The sequence below is a fragment of the Tubulanus polymorphus genome, chromosome 3 (assembly GCF_964204645.1).
Source record: "Tubulanus polymorphus chromosome 3, tnTubPoly1.2, whole genome shotgun sequence".
Classification (NCBI taxonomy): Eukaryota; Metazoa; Nemertea; class Palaeonemertea; order Tubulaniformes; family Tubulanidae; genus Tubulanus; species Tubulanus polymorphus.
Window position 1 is genome coordinate 14193693 of NC_134027.1, and position 16665 is coordinate 14210357.

General features: G+C 38.2%; 1 protein-coding gene across 4 annotated transcripts in view; it reads left to right on the plus strand.

The window, feature by feature from the left end:
* LOC141902016 (putative imidazolonepropionase) overlaps positions 1-16665 on the plus strand; it is a 178455-nt gene that overhangs the window by 83447 nt on the left and 78343 nt on the right. For all 4 annotated transcript variants that reach the window (XM_074789644.1, XM_074789646.1, XM_074789645.1 and 1 more), the window contains 2 exons: positions 12118-12395; positions 12487-12712. In XM_074789644.1, coding sequence (XP_074645745.1) covers positions 12118-12395; positions 12487-12712 — 504 coding nt within the window. The remainder of the gene's footprint in view (positions 1-12117; positions 12396-12486; positions 12713-16665) is intronic.

Genomic DNA, 16665 nt, shown 5'->3' on the forward strand with positions numbered 1-16665 from the left:
GTTAAAAATTAACCAAATTAACCAAAATGACACGACAATGTTCATTATGTCCTACTTGCCTAGTTATCAAATATAACATTCTCAGGAAAATTTAAATTTGTCATTGCAATCTGGGTCTGTGCTGGGAACATGCTTTTACTAATATTACACAGTAAGTAAATGTAATCTTCACTGCAAACCTGCATATAAAAAACAATTTTAGGCCTTTTAGCCATTTAATTTCATTCATAAGTTCATAACGCGTATGAAAAATTAGACTTACCAGCATAGGACATGACTGAATCATGAAATTTGGACCATGAAGACTTGTCTGGCAAATGACCCTTCAGTGCTCTCTTTGATGAATCTGTGCGTGGCCAATAGCAGAAAGTGCTATCATCCTTCACCTCCAGCCAGGTTAGGTGACATTTATCGACCGTGTTATCTTCCAGGAAATCAACAACTCCATACACCTGCTTCAGCATACTGAAAAATAGAATTTTGCTGAAATGATAAGTACAGTAGCTATTTAACCAGTTTAACCTGTCACTATCCATATAACAATGGACAAAATCCAATATATACTTGATTTCAAAACTTGAATATGACTAGGGATGACTCTGTATGTATCTATGATCAATTTAACTTCAAGTTTAGACAGTTTAGGAAATACCCCTGACATTTTGCAGGTTAGATTCTTTAACACAAAAACTTCAAAATACTGTTTCATTTGATTATCAGAGACACTGACACAAAAAGCTTACCTAAATGATCAATGCTGTAAATGCAAAATTGTAATAAATACCACATGATTTTGATCATCACTCAAGGGGAATTTTAATGCTCGACATGTGAGGCTACTAAGCTCGATACTTTGCACAGATGATCGATTTTTGTGTATTTTATATATGCCAACCAAAAAGGAGTTACAAGGACTGTCAAAGAAAGGCATGGGTCTGACATAAACCCAACATCTCACATTACCATCCGCATCTTCATCTATCTCTAGCAATTCAATGCAATCATTATTGAGCACAAAACAGTCATTTATGCGATACTTCGGTTTTTTGTTTTACTTTGATTTCACTTTCATTATCCTCACTTAAGCGCTTCACGACCTGAGCTTATGAATGATAAGCTGAGCGAACCATTTTTTAAGTTTTTGCATGAAGTTTCCAAAAGCGAAAGCAATTAAGCAGTCTAAAGGCCCATGGATTCTGACATCATCGCAGATGTGTACCATAGAATGGATATTATATACCATCATCTCTGGACAGAGATGTTCAACTTCTTTCAACGATAAATATGTTCAACTTCTTTCACGAAGTATACTAACAACTGATGCGCATAATTGATGTGTTGGTAACATAACGTCGGGGATACCAGTATACGCATAGCAACAGAAAAACATAGAAAGTGCTTATACATATTGTTGCGGAAAATGCGCCCTCTATGTATCGTTGTGGGTAATTTCGTGTGTTGGACGGGTTTTGTTAAAAATTAGTACGACCTAAGATGGCCGAGAAGATTAATTTTGAAACCGTCTTCTTAGAATCTAGTTAAAGCTCGTTATTATAAAAAAGTTAAGATGTCAAACAATTCGGTGAGTTTTAATTGCTTTATCACTACATAGAGAAATTATTCATGTATATTTCTGATGACCTTGTATTTATCTAAGGTGTGTATTAGGGTTTTTTGTACATCCTCGTGGCTACTAAGCCGCCGCCATCTTGAATAATATTTCTGAAGGTTTGTTTTTGGTTATTTTTAACAGGCTTGGAAAGACAGCTATCTCAATTATTGTATATGATTAATATTGTACTTTAAACTAAAACTTGTACATTGTTCTACTGTCGTCTCCGCAGCTCTCTGGGCGTAGTGTTTAAAATTATGGAATTTGTCTTACAATGTTTCTTAAGATATTGTTCTCAAAATAGCATTATTTTGTATTTTTCAGTCAATCGTTTTATTAGTAAATAAACGCATTAATGAACGTTTGTCAATATAAAGAAGAAGTTTGGTTCAATTGATCTATCTCGACATAATTGACGAATGAGGCTACAAAGTGAAAGTAAAGAAAAGAAACCAGTGAAAGATAAGATGCAGTCATTCGGTCTAGAAGTACTTGCGGAAGCAGCACAAATGAGAATAGATAAGCCAGAAGAAGCCCTCAGCTTAAGAAGTGGAGCCTCATCATGTCACTCCTCGTCGTCTGCTTCCCTGAAAATGCGTATGCAGCTCGCAGCAAAGGCGGCGAGACATGAAACAGAGTTAAAATTCCTACGTTTTGAATCTGAGAAGAAACTTAAGAAACTCAAAGAAGTGGAGGAAATACGGCAGATGACGTTACGTAAGGAGCTTGCCTGTGCACAAGCCGAACTGAACGCCATAGAAACTATCGTATCAGAGGGTCATCGTAGCCAGGCAAGATCGATCAAAAGCAGCGAGAAGGTACAGCAATGGCTTACATCGGACCATCAGCTGTTCGACTCATTAGAAAGGGAAGATAAGGCACTAGTAAAAACTCCTCTAGAGCCCCAGAGAGTAGAATTAAGAACTTTAGAACATACGAAAGACACACTCAGTAACTGTCAGAACTATCGATCTTACGACGATCAAGTGCCTGATACAAGTCTGGAAAATGTCGTTAATTCGAAATTAACGCCTACAGCGCCTACGTTCACTCCGTTTGTAGATGACAGCCGTATAGAAAATATTAGCAATAATATCATCCCCGCCAAACAGATTACTCCGGTAGCCATTACCTCCGAATTAAGTTCTGTTGTGCGGTATTTGAATCGACCCAACTCCGAAATAGCGAAGTTTGGAGGCGATCCAACCCAGTACAGGAAGTTCATCAGACAGTTTAACAGTAGGATCGTCAGCAATAGGGAAGAACCAGAAGAACTGATAGGTTTCCTGGAACAGTACACTACAGGGGAACCGAACAAGATCGTTTCGGGATTGGCTCAGCTGGACGCGGTTCAAGGGTATAATGCTGCTATGACCGAATTGGAAGAAAGATACGGTGATGCCGAAGTAATAGCGACGGCGTACGTAGACAGACATTAAAGTGGCCACCAGTTAAAGCCGATAACCCAAAATCACTCGACGACTACTCCTTATTCCTAATGGAGTGTAATAACGCTATCAAGGCTAACGCTAATGCCATCTGGCTACTCGAATTTCCAGAGAATATGAAACGTCTGGTTGGGAAGTTATCGTTCCATCTCCATGATAGATGGCGAAACATAGTACTTACCAACAAGGAGAGGTCGCGACCTTCAACATTCGAGACACTGGTAGATTTTGTTAAAAGAGAGGCTAAGAAAGCTATTGATCCTGTCTATGGTCGCGCTGCTCTCTCCCATATAGTACCAAGCTCGAGCGTGGACAAGAATAGACTCAGGAGACCGACTTTCCCAGTGGCCAGCACTCAGACATTCTCAGATCAGAAGAAGAGAACCTGTTCCTTTTGTAAAAAACCAGGACATCAGATAGGATCCTGTTTTAAATTTGCAGACAAACCGCTAAATGAGAAGAGAGAGATTTTTCAAGCCAAAGTACTTTGTTTTGGTTGCGGTCAATCTGGCCACATCGCGGCCAAATGCACCGACCGGATGAAATGTGCCAAATGTGGAAAACAACATCTAACTTCATTCCACAGCGAGACGCCAAGCATACCAAAGGAACCAAAAGAAACTCTGCAGAAGCTGAATGAAGACGAACAGCCAAAACCAAGTGGAGCAACTATCTCCGTCGATACAGAAAACATACACGGTACCATGGCAATCATTCCAGTTCGTCTCCGGCTTAAAGGTGGTATCAAAGAAATAGAAACCTATTGCTTCCTAGATCCAGGTAGCTCGATATCGTTTTGTCGAACCGACCTCGTAGAAGAACTAGGAGCTAGTAAGAAACCTCAACGTCTAAACATTGGAACTGCTAATCATCCTGATGGTAAACCAGTAAAGACTAACAAAGTAAACGGATTCGGAATCCTCGAACTTTCATCTAATGAGGCCGTCACTCTCCCGACCATGTTTTCGTTAGACGAGCTGCCAGTTTCGGAAGATCATATGCCAACTAAGGACGAAATAGCTGAGTGGCCCCACCTGGACGGTATCCATATGACAAGAAGATTAGGGAAACCAGTTGGCCTAATGATCGGCAGCAACGTTCCTGACGCATTCACGCCTCTCGAGATTCGCACTGGTCCAGCCGGTAGTCCATATGCCACACGTTCACGGCTCGGCTGGATTACGTGGAACATAACCAGAATGGATCAATGGTCAGGAAGTAAACCAGTAAACCGAACATGGAACACTGAAGAGTCGGATTTGAAATTCATAGAGTCCAGGTTAAAAGAAACATTTAACTTCGATTTTCCGGAGAAAAGAATAAATGATAAAAAGGAGTGGTCACATGAAGACCAGGAATTCATGAATACAATTCAGAAACGCATCACATTTAGAGACTGACACTATGAGATCCCACTACCGCTTAAAAGCAACGTAAAGCTCCCATGTAACAAGTCGCTGGCAGTATCATGTCTGAACAGTCTTAAAAGAAAATTACTTAATGACGAAAAACTATGTAACGAATACAATGAATTCATGAATAAAATAATCGAGAAAGGATTTGCTGAAATCGTACCGGCTAATGAGATGGAGAACGAGAACTCTTGGTACTTGCCACACCACGCCGTTCGCCACCCGAGGAAACAGAAATTACGTGTTGTCTTCAATGGAGCGGCTAAGTACCAAGGCGTGTGTCTAAACGATGCGCTAATGCAGGGACCAGACCTGACGAACAATTTAATCGGCGTCTTACTACGATTCCGACAGTGGCCCGTGGCAGTGACTGCAGATATAGAGTCAATGTTTTATCAGGTGCGGGTTCCAAAGGAAGATTCGAATTTGTTAAGATTCCTGTGGTGGAAAGACGGAAGATTAGATACAGAACCTATATGCTACCGAATGGTCGTCCACATATTTGGAAGTGTTTCTTCCCCCACATGCGCTAACTTGGCCTTAAGGGCTACAGCAGAAAATGCCGACGATCATTACGATACTGAATCTCGCCAGACCATCCTCAAGGCGTTCTATGTAGATGACTCAAATGTCTCAAATCCTTTAAGTCTGACCAGAGAGCAACAGAAGTACTCAGCGATACTAAGGAGATTTGCGCTGACGGTGGATTTCGGTTACACAAGATCCTAAGCAACAGTCGGGATGTGATGGAATCCTTCTCCAGTGAGGAATGGCATAAAGTAGATCTAGACCTAGAACAACAACTGCCCACCGAACGTGCTTTGGGCGTGTCTTGGGACCTAGAAACGGACAATTTAACGTTCCAGATCTCAATAGATAAGAACAAGCCTATCACACGAAGAGGCATATTGTCAACAGTCAGCGCTGTCTATGACCCGCTAGGACTAGCCAGCCCGTTTATCTTGCCTGCCAAGATATTGCTGCAAGAACTGAGCAACCATGGTTGGGATGAATAGGTCAGCGAAGCACAAAGAATCAGATTCACAACCTGGTTAGAGAATCTCGCTACTCTAGAAGAAATAAAGGTGCCAAGATCCCTCACAACTAGCTGTGAAAATTCGACAAAACACGAACTGCACTATTTTTCGGATGCCAGTGAGAGTGGCTATGGTGTGGTATGTTATTTAAGATCTGCAGCCATCAGCGGTGAAACAAACTGTACATTTATGATGTCGAAATCGAGAGTATCACCTTTAAAAAAGATCACGATTCCGCGCCTAGAACTTACGGCAGCTGCGATTGCAGTTCGAATGAACACAGCGATTCAAAGGGAAATCGAGTTAGAGATCAGCGATTTAAAGTACTGGACAGACAGCAAAACTGTATTGAGATACATATGTAACGACACAGCCAGATACCAGACGTACCTGTACCAGGCTGAGACAGATTGGCCAGTAGATTCGATAGATAGATCCACTAGTGACGACGACGTCGAAATAAAGAAAACCAAAATGGTCGGATCAACTATTAGCAAAGATGAACCAGTCCACCCTATAGAGCGGTTAGCCGAACATTATTCATGTTGGTGGAAGCTTAAACGAGCTGTGGCTTGGTTGATCCAGTGTAAAAAGCGACTTCGCAACAAAGCTCTTGGCCTGCCGGCGTAAAAATGTATCTTACACCGACCATGTTGGAATATGATAAAACTACGCAATAAATCTCGAGAGACGAATGAAATATAAGTCCAACAATCATAAGTTCGAAAGAGATTTAAAAACATCAAAACTATAAAAATTTATTAAAACCTCGAATATTCGGTTGTACGTTGTTGTATTTTTTGTTTTTGTATTTTTGCACAATTTCGCTCATTGAAGATTAACAAACAACAATAAAAATGTTTTCATGTGTCATGGTGATAAAAGTCATCGAATATTTCTGTCCATCAACATCTACCCGCTGGACGTATTTATAACGTGAATTTCATATTGAAATGAAAACTTGAGAGACAGTCACATGATTATGAATTGGTTTTGTGGCTGACATTGGCTATCAAAAAGTAATTCGTACATTTTTTTGTAAAAAATGACAAAAGCGTAATATACGGCACAAAAATGCTTCTTTAGGTGCAATTGTCTTGGTCTTTTTTAGACAAACTCAGATCAGCCATTTTAGAACTAAATTTACAGATTGCACCCGAGGCTTCTTTCGCGTAAGCCGATTGATTCTGATTGATAACAGTTACATTTGATTGATACAGCAGCAGTATTTAAAAATATAAATGTAAAACAAAACCACAAAAAATAAAATGTCATGAACAATCTGTACGTAGTTCTAAACGTTCTCAGTTTTAACCTTCGTTATAATCAAGATGGTAAAATGCCATATTATCATCGGCATTGCCATCCACTTCTTGCAGTTGTTCCGCAATGTCATGTTGAGCTTGGAATACTGAATCAATTCCACTGGTAATGACTCGTTGGTCAACAGCTTCCCAACTATCGGATATGATCCGTAAAACTGTATCTAGCATGATTGGATGACTCATTCCATTCTCGTCTGTATTTTCTTTTTTCCAAACCTTCCAGCAATTCCGTGCCCTTGCTTTACATGATTTCATTACGCTTACATCCAGGGGCTGGCAAAACGATGTACATCCAGGAGGGATGTAATTTATTAATCTCCGATTTTCAATAACGCTCATACTGAATTCTTCAGTTCTATGAGAACAAAACGTATCCATTAAAAGAACAAAATGCTCCCGATTTTGCAGATCAGTGTAAGGAGCAAGAATGTTTGCATCCCAATGAAGTATGGTTTCTTCTTTCATCCAGCCTGTAGATGTTGACGTGAATTTTACGTTGGCGGGTAACTCATCCATGGTTTGTAAATCCCGGATTTGACGGACAAACCCCTTTGAACAGAAAGTAATGTGTGCGCCGCCATTTGCCGTAACACATAGTGTTACAGTGCATCTGAGTTTCATGTTTGGCCTTGATGTCCTAATGTAGAAAACTCCGGTTCCCTTCTTGTTACACGTATATGATGGACGGAAGTCTAACAGCACAAATGTCTCATCCATATTTATAACTGAATCCATTGGCACATCATAAGTTTCAATACTTTCAGAAACATTGTTTCTGAAGTTTAATGCTCTGTCATTGGCATCTGCGTGCTATTTTTCGTTACACGCCGAAAGGATATTCCAGTTCTTTTCATGAAATTATTCGCCCAACCGTCTGTCCCGTTGAATTGATGTAAAAACGGTTTTCGAATTGTTATATCACCGCACTCATTCTTTTCCAGGCTGGCCCACCAAGTACGAAATAACTCGATAGATTTTTAGGGTTTTCTGTGATGTAACAGAGATTCGCGTGTTTCTTATTATTATTATTATTATTATTATTTTTTTCCACACTTTTTGTCAAAAGTACATAGGCTTTTTTACATTACCACTGTTGCCGATACAATCCGTCTGATATCGTTCAGCTCACTTCGATCTACAAATACTCTGTGCGTATTTTGAAGAATCAACGTTACAAAAGCACTGTCGGGCCGTAAACATCGAAAATTGAGCCCCATTCAAAGAGCCGACATGTTTTTCTAAGTCGTCTTTCCGAAGCTACCGCACGTTTCTTGTCACGTCGATTGTCAATTCAAGCATAAATTAACAAATTTATTACCCAAAGATTGCACATTCAGCCGCGGTTTTTAAAAACTAATTTAAACAATAGCCCATTTTCCTCATCAAATCATATTACCGATACACAGGAAATTTACTACTTTAGATTCTAAAAGCACTGTCGAGCCGTAAACATCCACTAATCGACTTGTGTCGCTTCATCGTCGTTCCGGGGATCAGCTGCGAGTTTCTCCTCCTCATGAGAATCAAATCGAGTACAAATTTATTTATTACTACCAGTGATTTGGCCACGGGCTTCAAGCAGTTAGTTTAACAATACCTTTTTTCTTTACCAAAATTAACCGTGTATTTACTAAGATAAATCATTAGAGTACCGGGGAGTCGTAGGCCTAAACTAAACACGCCGAAGAGATATAGCGGAGAAACGCTGTTATGTCGACGAGGTATCAAAAGAAAATAATATATTACTTCATTCGGCCGCGGGCTTCAACCATTTATCAATACTATTTATTTCCTACAGTACATACTGATCTTTGTCAAATGCACAATGTATTTACTAAATACAAGTATATAACACACTCCTATCCGTATGCTGGACTCGCATTCGGGGTAAGCGTTCGCCGTGGGGGAAAGGAGATCGTCCGCTGTGTCGCTTGAATTGTTTATCAAGTTTTACGCGACCTTAAGCCTTTAGGCCTTCCGGTACTGACCTTTACTGTCTCAAACAAACAGTATAATTGTTGCGTTTATTAACGGACTCATTGGATTGAACTTCAAAACAAAATTTACGACATTTAGGAGGGTTGTTATTCAATAGGCCTATGACCAATCTGTCCGGATGTTAGGCCTACGCTTAAACATAGGCCTACATAGGCTAGTAGCCTCTACTAGGTTAATGCTAGGTTCACTGTAAAGGAGGAATCAGATTTATTAAAATGCATGTTAATATAGTGATTAACTGGTTCTGACTTGCAACGATCAATCACAATTATCAATTTTATTGCCGAAAATGAAGATTTTTTTGAAAATTTTGTCTGAGCAGACAGCTTTATAAGCCAGACTTTTCATTTGAGTTTTTTCATCATAAATGAAACTGGTATTTTATTTATTCCTAATGACTTAAGCCGGGCATAGGTCGGCCTTGCAACGGATTGTGACTCACTGCGACGCCATTCACTGCGACCGCCAGCGACGATTGTGTCGCAATGACTCATCGACCTACGCTCCCTTGCGACTACTTTCTGGGACGTGACATGACTGTCACAACCGACCTACGCGCTCTTGCGACTGGCAGAAACTAGTTGCACACAGTCGCTGATAATCGTATCGCAACCGAAACTTGCGATGCAACGGGAGGATCGTATTGCGTCCCAAGGCCGACCTACGTCCGGCTTTAAGTTACTGCGGAGCCCCAGAAATATCTTTTTTTACGTTCAAAAGACCTTTTGCTTGAAAATTCTTTTGTCGGAACAAAATTTATTTCGTTCGAACCAATAATATTCTGTTCGATTGAACCAATTTGAAAAAATCGTTAGAACAAAGTTGAACAAACTTTTTTCTGTCCAAACGAAACGTTTTTCGTTCGAACAATTGTTCGATCGAACAGAATCGTTTTAATTTGAACAGAATTTTCTTGTCAGAACATTAAGTTTTTCGTTCGAACAAGTTTATTGTAAAAAGTTCTCTGAACCAAAAGTATTAAGTATTTCGTTCAATCGAACAGAATTGTTTTCATTCAAACATTCGTTCGAAAAAAATTGTTTTCACTCAACCAAATTTTTTTTGCCGGGACAAAAAGTTTTTCATTTCAACAAAAACATAGCTTTTTATTCGAACACATTTTTTTTGTCAGAATGAAGAAAAGTTTTGGTTCAAATAAAAAGCGTATTGTTCGATCAAACAGAATTGTTTTCATTCGAACAAGATTTTCTTGTCGAACGGTTGTTAAGGTCGTTTTGGAAATTTACTCGGTCTGGTATATTTTGGATTACTGTGTATATCATTTGTCAGGACATTAAACAGAAGACGACTTAGGATTCTACCTTGCGTGACTCCACTAGTTAGACCGACTTATTCCAAGATGAGGCGTTCCATTCATTTCGGCTACAAGTTTACGTGCAGAGATAACTGCTGAGCCATTTGAGCGACAGTATCATTGATACTGTTTCCTAATAGCCTGTTTAGTAATGGCTGATGTTGTGCCTTATCAAATGCTTTGTCGAAATCCACCATTGAACAGGATTCTAAGACTGTGCAGAAAACCCGTTATCGCTGCTTTGCAGCCATATTTTTCCTTGAAATTTGTTGCTGAAACTGGGAGGCCGCGTTGTTTTGCATTGAACCAGTCATGTAGATTGTCCTCAACCGCTGGCCATAATCCTATTCCCGTTTGCCTTAGTTTGCGATTGGGGCCTTTATTATTCATCAATTCCTGCTCTAATTCAGGCCAACTCCATTTACGAAATGTATGGTATGGAATCTTATGATTATCCGCGAATTCAGCCAAACTTCGAACTAACCCGTTTTCCAGAGATGTTTCTTAGTCTTCTAAATATCGGTTTTTTCATTCACGCTATAGGACCTGCGCCTTTTTGGAAGCTCCATGATGAAATGACATTGTACAATTTTATGACACAATAAGACACAATTTACTGCCGTTCCTTTTATAATTCGATAAATATAATAATCATAATAAATTTCATTTTATAACAGTAACAATAGTAGTAAATAGAAATAGCAGTCAAATTAAAGAAGCAGTGAAAGCAGTGAACTGCTATTTCTATCATTCACCATTGTCATTATTCTCTTCTACCTCAACAACAGGTCAGGGAATAATAGTAGTTAAGTGGTTCCTTAGGTCACCTGTCAGTCAAATCGATGATATCATGCAATATGACCAATGGAGTGATCACTTTATTTGGAAAATCATATTGGGTCCACCCTCGTGAATATTTCAAAGTGACCATATTGGAGGAGAATACAGTATACAAGCAAGATCGACACACACTATTTCACATAAAAACTAGGTGATATTGACCAGAGTGGAAATATATAGGGACAAAAGTTTATTATGGGGGGGGGAGAAACCAAGGTTACCATTGACACAGGAATTTGAATGGGAATTTATTAACCCTTTCAGTGCGGTGTATGAATCGGTCATGGATTTTGCTAGTACACCGCACTGCATTGTATTGATGTAAACAGTAATTGGTTTTCATCTTTATTGAAAGAAGGCAGCACCTGTCAAACATAGTGAAATATTAGTAACAAACGATACACTGCACCGTGGTGTAGACGCACTATAGTGGTATTCCCGTTATTCAACACACTAGGGTGGAATTTTTCAAATATTTCAAATTATCTCCAGCACTATAGGGTATTGATTAGTCAGCACTGAAAGGGTTTGAGCCAAGTCAAGTTTGCGATGTCGGGTAATGTTGTGAGATGGAAAAATTATAAGAGATTTATTATAATCAAATTGATGACCATTAGTATCCCAAACATGGGTGGCCACAGCACTTTGGGGCTTTTGATTGATTTTATCTTTCTTATGCTCTTTAATACAAATACTGAGGGAGCGACCGGTTTCACCTATAAAGAATTTATCACAATCTAGGCAAGGGATTTTAAAAACACGGGCATGAGTATTGGACAGAGTATAATTTTTTTGAAAAAAACAGGTAGAATAATAATTAGGAAGAAAGTCTTTTGAAACTATATAATTTCTAACATTTGAATCAATGCTTCAAATTCGGTCCTTCGGATAAATGAGAACGAATACGTAACGTTCTCAAAAAAAAACTATTCGCATAAACACCTTAAGAATGAGTGAGTGTTGAAACTATCCACAATATAAGAAAAATTATATGTCTTTTCTGAAATATTAACTTTATTGTCATAAAACATCCCTGAAAAAAATAAATCACATACATTTTTGACCATAATGGTACCCATTATTGTGCCATCTGTCACGGGTTAAGTTCTATTCAAAATATTCTTTTGCAGTTGGCTGGAGCTAGTTATATGCAGGTACATCAAGGAGGAGGTGGTATTCACTTTACTGTTGATAAAACAACTAAAGCATCTACGGATGAATTGTATACAGGTTTAGTGAATCGACTTAATCGAATGTTGCGATGTGGCACTACTTTGGTTGAATGCAAAACTGGTTATGGTTTATTATGGGAGACTGAACTTAAGATGTTAGAAGTCATAAATAAAGCAAAAACCAAGGAAATCATTGATATTTCAACAACTTACTGTGCTGCACATGCTATCCCTCAGTAAGTACCGACATAATGTTATTTGGAATTATTTGTCATTTCGTATTTTCTTAAAATCTAATTTAGATAAAAATAAAAATGTTGAATTCAGAGGAAAATCTGCAGAAGAAGCTACTGATGACATCGTGAATAATCACATACCAAGAATTGATGAATTGATGAAATCAGGGAGAATGTCAGTAGATAATATTGATGTCTTTTGTGAGAAAGGTGTTTTCAATATTCAACAATCTGAAAAAATTTTAAGAGCTGGGAAAAAGATTGGTTTGAATATTAACTTCCATGGTGATGAATTATTTCCATTGAACTCAGCGAAGGTAAATGCATTGTTTTAACCATTTGAGTATTTGAGTCTTATGGTGCACAGGTTACTAAGTAGGCTCGATTACCTGATCTATATATCTTATACAGGTTTTAATCCTTTACGAAAATGCGGTATTGGGTGCCCTGTCGCTAGTAACATGTTTGTACCCATGAAAAACAAGTGAAGAAGCTGCTATGCAGTGTTTTATGATGCCCATAGGGGCATTTCATATAAGTGAAACTAATGACTCATTATTGACTATCTGGGATGGGGCATTTAGTTTATCATTTCTATATCATTTCATAATGAGAATGTATTACGTAATATATTATCATAAGTCTACTATTCATAGACTTTGTATATACCACTGGATATATACAGATCAATCACTCTTCGCTTTTTAAAGCGAACACCGGACAAATAATTTTTCTATCATTTCCTTCAAAAATTGAACAAAATGCCCATGGACCTTAAATATGGGTAGATTTTACTGTGGCACAGCGTCATTGAGAGGTAAGTGTTATACATCTGCCGGCAAATGTACAGACAGTAGTCGGTAGGACCAGACTTGCGGTTAAGGCTTCAGCGAAAACGCATTGCCATCGCATATGAAACTTTCTTCCTTTGGTACAAAATTACTTCCAAACATGGTTTAGTTTCTGTTTGGAACTTTCAAAACATTCAATGGAGTAATGATAACTCTAACCCTATTGAATTTCATCACAATGTGTTGCTTGTTTTATTAGGTTTCTGCTGCCTTCGCAGAAACCCTATTGTATTCCTGCTGATTATTGTTAGGGTTTTCTGACTTTCGTCGAAAACCCTCTTGTAATTCTGTTGATTATTTCCATTATTTACATATTTTCCACTTTCTTCATCACACAAATTTCATCTTCTCTTGGAAAAAAACGTATCTGGACTAGCAATTGATTCACGAAAAAACGTATTCGGACTTAATAGGGAAATAGGGAATTTCGTCTGAAATGTTTTTCCTCGATAGTTGAAATTATAGGCGATAAGGGCTAAAATGCTGCGCTGTTTTATGTTAAGCAAAACCTTTGAAAATGGCATTCATGCTGTGCTGTCATATCTAAGGGCACCTATTCTGAAATAGGGGCACCTATAATGCCCGAGAAATTTATAATAAAAAGGGCACATCTTAAAAGCGTATATACGATGAAAATTGAGAAACGGGCATGAATTCTGAAATAGGGGCACCTATAATGCCCGAGAAATTGATAAAAAGGGCACATCTTATGGAGTATAGACGATGAAAATTGTGAGAAGGGCATGAATTCTGAAATTGGGGCACCTATCATGCCCGAGAAATTAATGAAAAGGGCACATCTTATAGCGTATATACAATGAAAACTGTGAAAAAGGCATATTCTGTTATATCTTTTTTGGAAGGAATAAGGGCACGTGCAATGTCAGAAAAGTTGATAAAAAGGGCATATTTTATAGCGTATATATACGATGAAAACTGTGAAAAAGGCATATTCTGTTATATCTTTTCTGGAATAAGGGCACGTGCAATGTCAGAAAAGTTGATAAAAAGGGCACATTTTCTAGCTTATGTACGATAAAAACTTTCAGTTTAAACATACCTGTATAAGATGTGTATTCTATGTTGTAAATCAAGTATATAGGCAACGCAACCCCCTGGGTACGGGCCTGAATGAGAAATAAGCTTGTGAAACTGAAGATTTTCATTGACAATCGTATTCATTGAGGATACATCTTTTCATGAGATGCTTGTTAAAAATTTGTACCTACGTAGTTAATGACCTTAAGACTTTATTTTGTAAGAAATGCTGTAGTTTAACTTAGTTTTTAAAATTTGCTCGCTTGCAGGGGTTTGATTGCCTCCTACGGAAGCTCACACCAACACAAACCCTGCCGCAGACCTTGAGGCTGTATTACTCCAGTCTAAGTAATTGATTAATGTAATTAATATCATTAAGAAATAACAATATTTAAATGTTCAATATGTAAGACACTATCAAAGATGAATATTTTGGTTTCAAGCGGATCTGAATAACGTATTTCGATCGTGTCTACCGGAAATGGTGCGCCAGATTTCTGAAATGTAAAACACTTGCACTTATTTGCATATTCGTATCATTGATAAATGATATTTTAATGATATTCAAAAATGATTTTGGAAACAAAACAATTACACTAAGATGTCTTGAAAATACATGTTTATTTCATCTCGGTAATTTTCAATTTTCATCTCGGTAATCTCAAGGATAAAAAGTGAAAAAAAAAATTTATTAAATGTTATTAAATTGTTATAGATATCATAAAATTTGAAGATATATATATATATATATAGACCAAAAGACGTATATATACTTTATTGATTATATTAAAAAATATTTTATTCATTTTCACTGAAAATAGGTGCTATTTCAACCCATCTCGGTAAATCTCGGTCGATCTCGGTTGATCTTGGTAAATAAGCTGATCTCGGTAATTAGTGGGACCCGATTTCCTGGGTAGGAAGGTTGCCACTAGAGCCGGAATCGGATGTTTAGTATTGATAGAGCGAACCTGCCAGCGAAAAACAACGCATCTGATGTGATTGGCTTAATACATTGACCGGTGGCTGCTCAGCGGTAAACTATCCACTAAAGAAAACTTTGGAAGTGTAATGATTGACTAATGAAGGGTCTGCGGCCAGGCTTTGTATTGCATTGAATTCAAATCATGGAGAAAACAATTAGATCGAAAGTGAGGACGGAAAATATCAAGAAAAAAGACCAAAACGAGATAATTACATACTTGGCTCTGAGAGTGGAAATCGATCATCCTGTGAAGAAGCAGGCGACGGTGTTCTTGAGGACTTGGACTCCGAGTATAAGTCCGAGCAAATGGACAATTCTTAGCAATTTTCACAGGAGGCGGTGGCGACTTAAAGGATGATTCTGTGTGATTAGCCTTTCTGTCCTTTGGTAGTGACTTAGGTCTGTTAAACGATGACGATGAAGTTGGCTTGGTCAGACGGGCATGAAGGAAGATGATCTATTCAATTTGGGTAATTTCGGTGGAGGCGGCAGTAATAAAACGCCGAAATGTACAATCGAAATTTTTACAACAAAACCTAGTAAATGTGTCCTGTAAAACCAAGCGGATTTTGTTACATATGACAGTGCCAAATATTATATTCATCTCTAGCACTTATCAAAGGTGACTTGAGAAATGAGCAGATTTTAATCAGAGAACCATGCACTTTTTAATCTAGATATACTCACAACTATCCTGATACTCCAAATCAGTTTCCGTATTAGTCCAGTTGCAGGGGGACTGTTTTCGGCACAAGCGAGAAATGGGGTCTGCACAAAATGTTTTTGCATTTTTGGGTCACTGAGACTATCAGATTGAAGAATCCTGCTGATGCCACTCTGGTACCCATGAGCATTTTTGTACAGCGGCCCCTATATCTAGACATGATATCGCCATTATCTTTATTTCTTCTATATCCCAGAAATGAAGAAACCTAGAACAAAAAACAATATGTCTAGCCTAGGGTTTTCATGGTAGCTTATCTCAATGGACTCGTTTAAAACTTTCTTAATATGCAAATTAGGCCAACTTTATGCAAATTAGCCACCCCATTACTGAAAATCTTGTTTTCTCCAATATTAAGCGAACAAAGACTCATAGGGCATCGGGAAATGGGTATAACCCAGGGTTTTCATGGTCGCTAATCTCAATGGACTCATTTGAAATTTTCTTGATATGCAAATTACCCGCCGCCATTACTGAAAATCTTGTTTTCTCCAATATCAAGCGATCAAAATCTCAAAGGGCATCCGGAAATGGGTTTTCATGGTCACTGATCATAATGGGCTCATTTGGAAATTTCTAAATAAGCAAATTACAACACCCTGAGAAGATGTTACGAATATGTATGAATACTAACCCCGATTCCATTAAATCATTTTGAGATTTAGATTTTAT